At 57.7% G+C, this 5,110-nt stretch overlaps 1 protein-coding gene across 2 annotated transcripts; it reads left to right on the top strand.

Annotated features, from left to right (window-relative positions):
* The first annotated feature begins 3,117 nt into the window (after positions 1-3,117).
* On the top strand, positions 3,118-5,110 carry ZBTB12 (zinc finger and BTB domain containing 12). 2 transcript variants are annotated; one of them, XM_067006419.1, is made up of 3 exons: positions 3,118-3,173; positions 3,676-3,908; positions 4,029-5,110. In XM_067006419.1, exons 2-3 carry the CDS (start codon positions 3,696-3,698, stop codon positions 5,073-5,075), a joined length of 1,260 nt encoding a protein of 419 aa, XP_066862520.1. In that variant the 5' UTR covers positions 3,118-3,173; positions 3,676-3,695; the 3' UTR covers positions 5,076-5,110. The 2 variants fall into 2 exon arrangements, with proteins under 2 accessions (XP_066862520.1, XP_058933472.1); XM_059077489.2 differs by having other exon boundaries at positions 3,676-5,110.

A 5,110-nucleotide genomic window follows, 5' to 3' on the forward strand; every position in this document is an offset into this window, starting at 1 on the left:
TAGAACCTAGATCTTCTGTTCCCTAGGGTTTTTTTTTTTTTTGGCTGCATTGGGTCTTCGCTGCTGCACGCGGGCTTTCTCTAGTTGCAGTGAGCAGGGACTACTCTTCATTGCGGCATGCGAGCTTCTCATTGCGGTGGCTCTCTTGTTGCAGAGCATGGGCTGTAGGCGCATGGGCTCCAGTAGTTGTGGGCTCCAGTAGTTGCAGCACGCAGGCCCTAGAGCGTGTGGGCTTCAGTAGTTGTGGAGCGTGGGCTCAGTAGTTGTGGCTCGCAGGCTCTAGAGCACAGGCTCAGTAGTTGTGGCGCACAGGCTTAGTTGCTCCATGGCATGTGGGATCTTCCCAGACCAGGGCTTGAACCCATGCCCCCTGCATTGGCAGGCGGATTCTTAACCACTATGCCACCAGGGAAGTCCCCCTAATTTTTTCTTGAATCCTTAGTCAGATTTTATTTATCAATCCCACTAAGAATCCTGAATGTATCTGTTCTTGACACTATGCCAAGGTGTTTGGTAGTGCCACTCAAGGACGGGAGGGCCTCTCCTTTTAGACTGGCAGAAATTGGGGGCCAAAGACCAAGGATCTAGACATCCCTGCATGGGGTATGTGGGAAAACAGCCCTACAACATCTCCCCACCAGATTGTACAGGAAAAGACAGCCTTGTGCAGTACAGCTTGTTTCCATATAAAACGGCAACTGGGTGGGCTGGGTATTTGAAGGATTCACCAGCTGTCAACTCTACCTGCCACCTAGGACCACCTGTCTTAAACTCTAAACTGAAATAAGGACCCCTGTCCCATTCATACTCCCAGAAAGGAAAAGTAGCAAGAAGGGGACAGGATACAAAACTTTACAAACTTAAATTGTTACCTTGACAACTTTTTAAATTTCTGCTCTCACTGGAGTGTGAACAATTCTTCTGAGAAGTTTGGCAATGAGGGAAAGAAGAGATAAGATAGGGGAGGGCTTCCCTGGTGGCGCAGTGGTTGAGAATCTGCCTGCTGACGCAAGGGATACGGGTTCGTGTCCCAGTCCGGGAGGGTCCCACATGCTGAGGAGCGGCTGGGCCAGTGAGCCATGGCCTCTGAGCCATGGCCTCTGAGCCTGCGCGTCCGGAGCATATGCTCCGCAACGGGAGGGGCCACAGCAGTGAGAGGCCCGCGTACCGCAAAAAAAAAAAAAGATAGGGGAGCAGATTTTTAGTTAAAGTTCTTTTGAAATTTCAGTCTGTCCCCCAATTAGGCAAAGGAGAAGGGAGCTCTCATTGATTAAGCACCTACTATATGCCAGGCTCAGTTAAACTTTACATTAGCCCTGTGATGAATCAGGGGCCCTCCAATTCAAAGATAAAGACTGTGATTCAGAGAATTAAGTAACTTGCCCAAGGGCCCTCTTTTCATAAGTAGTGGAATATGGCTTTGAGCCTCGGTGTTGTGTCCAACACAAATGCCTGACAACAAAGATATTTCTACGAAGAGGGCATTTTAGAATAGAGAGAACGAGGTGAAGGCAAAAAAAGTCAGAGAATTTAAAAGGGAAAGGCGAAGAGTAGAGGCACCTTCTAAACACTGTCCCCACTCCCCTACCAAAGAGCATCCCCTGAGTTCAGGATTCAGTTTAAGTCAGGAACAAACTTTTTATGGGTGGATTCTGGCTGAACTGAAGAGGAATGACTTCAACAGTCTTTTATCGTATGACTTTTATTTGCAAAACATAATCCAGGACATAATTCACGCAATCAAGAAGTTTACAATCCAATGGAGAAACCAGATATTGAACACGTTCCACCAAAGTTGACGCATAAGGAAAATGCTCTAGTCTCCTGGAGAATGTAACAAACAAATCCAGCTGGCAGGAAACAGGGGCTTCTTCACCTGGACTTGGTTGGGTGGGGAAGTGAGGGTAGGTATTAGAGGTGCAAGGAAGAGGGAGGGAAGGGAGCCAGTCTTCAAGGCTGGTGATGAAGCCATGGAGACTGCAGCTCAGTTTGGGAGTGACAGAGAAAGAGAAGGCAAAGGTGCAGAGTTGAGGGAAAGTTTTGTTTAGGGCAGTGGAGCTCTGACCTTGTCAGTCTGGTGGAGGGGGCAGGGATGGGAAGGATGCTAATATAAATATCATACTAATATAAAGATTCACATAATTAGAAGAATTAGTACTAGGTCTATTTATATAGTAGGGGTGAAATAGTCAAGGTCATCGACCTTACGAGGGCGTTTGCCTTGGCAAGATATTGGAATCAATTCCGAGAATGGAGGGAAGACGAGGTAGGTGTGATTTCATAAAATTTTGAGACAGAGGAGAGGAAGTTGAGGACACTGGATTGTTGGGCCTTTCAGAAAGTTAAAATATCTTTTAGGCCGGGAGTGCTGAGGTGGTTACTAGCTTCAGAAAAGTTGGAAAAATATAGAAGTGTGGCTGGAGGAACTGTGAACATAATGAACAAGGAATACAGGCGTGGGCAACAGCAACCAACACCTCGATAGCCACGGGGCGGTCTGGGACCCCGGGAGGGGCGGTGGCTGCAACTCTGGCTCCGCTCCGCACAGCTGGGTCAGAGCAGCACCACCCCCGCGAGCAGGTGGCAGCGCCACCCGCGGGGAGCCAGGCAGCCGGGGAGCGCCGGGGGCGGCGGCGCGCATTGGGGGCCGAAAAGCAGGCTGCGCCGCGGGCCGCCGGGAACGGGAGGCGGGCCCGAGTGAGCGGGCCTCCGCGCGGTATTTGGCACGCACGCGCAGACGGGCCCCGGGGCCCGGAGGCACAGAGGAGGGGGAGCTAGAAAGAGGGGGGTGCGGAACGTATTTCCGCTCTGGCGGACAAATAATACCGGCCAAAGGAGAGGCCAGGCCGTCCGGCCCTTTAACCGTGGGGGGGGGGGGCTGATGAAGAAAGGGGGGTCGGGAAAGGGGGAATCCTGCTCCTTTAATTCCCTCCCCTCTTCCTCCTCCCCGAGTTCTCGCCGACGCCGCCGCGCGCGGGGCCTGGAACACACGCCACGAGCCGCCCCCGCCCCTCCCCCCTTACGCCCACGCGGAGCCGGCCCCGCGCGCGCGCCCCGTGCACCCCCGCGCCTGCGCGCTGCCCAGGCCCTGCCCGTGTGTGGGGGCGCAGTCGGCCCCGGGGGGGGGTGGGGGAAATAGGGGGGGAAAAAAACAGCGCGCGGAACCCGGCCAGGTGAGAGGCGCGTGCACTCAGGGTCGTGGGGCGGGGGGGGCGTGCCACGGAGTTCTGAACGTTGGGGGGGCCGTGCACGATGCGTGCAGGCAGGAGGGGAAGACGTGAAAGGCGCGTGCAAACGTGCAAGTGGGGGGTGTGGAGGAATGAGGCAGGGGGCAAAGGGGGCGGGGTGAGAAGGGGCTGCAACCGGGGCCACCCTAGAACCCAGGCCTCTGCTCCCCCTTCCGCCGGCTTTCCCCCGTGGGAGCGCGGTCTCGCCCCATCTTCGCGGGCTGTCGGGCTGCGGGGTGTGGACGCCGCTGCCCCGCCCCCGGGAACCACGCCTCCCTCCTTTTGGAGGGACAGCGCCTCCCCGGGGGCTGGGGAAACTGAGGAAGAGGCTTGAAAACTGGATGATCTGATGCTGGGAGGGCCAGGCAAGAATGGGGGTGCGAGGCCTGGAGCCTTGGCCTAGGAAAGCCGGAGACCTTTGTCTCTGACCGGTTTCCTTCCCAACCAGGGTGGCCCACCCCCGCCACAATGGCCTCTGGGGTGGAAGTCCTGCGCTTCCAGCTGCCCGGCCACGAGGCCGCTACGCTGCGGAACATGAACCAGCTCCGCGCAGAGGAGCGGTTCTGCGATGTGACCATCGTGGCCGACAGCCTCAAGTTCCGCGGCCACAAGGTCATCTTGGCCGCCTGCTCGCCGTTCCTGCGGGACCAGTTCCTGCTGAATCCCAGCTCTGAGTTGCAGGTCTCCCTGATGCACAGTGCACGCATAGTGGCTGACCTGCTCCTTTCTTGCTATACGGGCGCCCTGGAATTCGCCGTCAGGGACATTGTTAACTACCTGACGGCCGCCTCCTACCTGCAGATGGAGCACGTGGTGGAGAAATGCCGGAATGCCCTCAGCCAGTTCATCGAGCCCAAAATAGGCCTCAAAGAGGATGGGGTCAGCGATGCCAGCCTTGTGAGCAGTGTCAGTGCCACCAAATCCCTCCTCCCTCCAGCCAGGACCCCGAAGCCAGCCCCCAAACCCCCACCCCCACCCCCTCTCCCCCCTCCACTCCTGCGGCCTGTGAAGCTGGAGTTCCCGCTGGATGAGGACCTAGAGCTGAAGGCCGAGGAAGAGGATGAGGACGAGGACGAGGACGTGTCTGACATCTGCATCGTCAAGGTGGAATCGGCCTTGGAGGTGGCACACCGGCTCAAACCTCCCGGAGGCCTGGGAGGAGGTCTGGGCATCGGAGGCTCTGTGGGCAGCCACCTTGGGGAGCTGGCCCAGAGCAGCGTGCCCCCCAGCACTGTGGCTCCACCGCAGGGCGTGGTGAAAGCCTGCTACAGCCTGTCCGAGGACGCGGAAGGGGAGGGCCTGTTGTTGATCCCAGGAGGCCGGGCCAGCGTGGGGGCCACCTCAGGGCTGGTGGAGGCAGCAGCGGTGGCCATGGCTGCCCGGGGGGCGGGGGGCAGCCTGGGGGCGGGGGGCAGTCGGGGACCCCTGCCCGGAGGCTTTTCCAGTGGCAATCCCCTAAAGAACATCAAGTGCACCAAGTGCCCAGAAGTGTTCCAGGGCGTGGAGAAGCTGGTCTTCCACATGCGGGCGCAGCACTTCATCTTCATGTGCCCGCGCTGCGGCAAGCAGTTCAACCACAGCAGCAACCTCAACCGCCACATGAACGTGCACCGCGGCGTCAAGTCGCACTCGTGTGGCATCTGCGGCAAGTGCTTCACGCAGAAGTCCACGCTGCACGACCACCTCAACCTCCACTCGGGAGCGAGGCCCTATCGCTGTTCCTACTGCGATGTGCGCTTCGCTCACAAGCCTGCCATTAGGCGGCACCTCAAGGAGCAGCACGGCAAGACCACGGCCGAGAACGTGCTGGAGGCCAGCGTGGCTGAGATCAACGTCCTCATCCGCTAGTGCTAACGTGGCAGGCGCTGGGTCCCTGGGCTGGG

Source organism: Kogia breviceps, chromosome 10, assembly GCF_026419965.1.
Source record: "Kogia breviceps isolate mKogBre1 chromosome 10, mKogBre1 haplotype 1, whole genome shotgun sequence".
In the NCBI taxonomy this organism is placed as follows: domain Eukaryota; kingdom Metazoa; phylum Chordata; class Mammalia; order Artiodactyla; family Physeteridae; genus Kogia; species Kogia breviceps.

Bases quoted from the DNA above. Each gene is read 5' to 3' on its own strand.
- ZBTB12 (XM_059077489.2), top strand. From the start codon at position 3,696: ATGGCCTCTGGGGTGGAAGTCCTGCGCTTCCAGCTGCCCGGCCACGAG.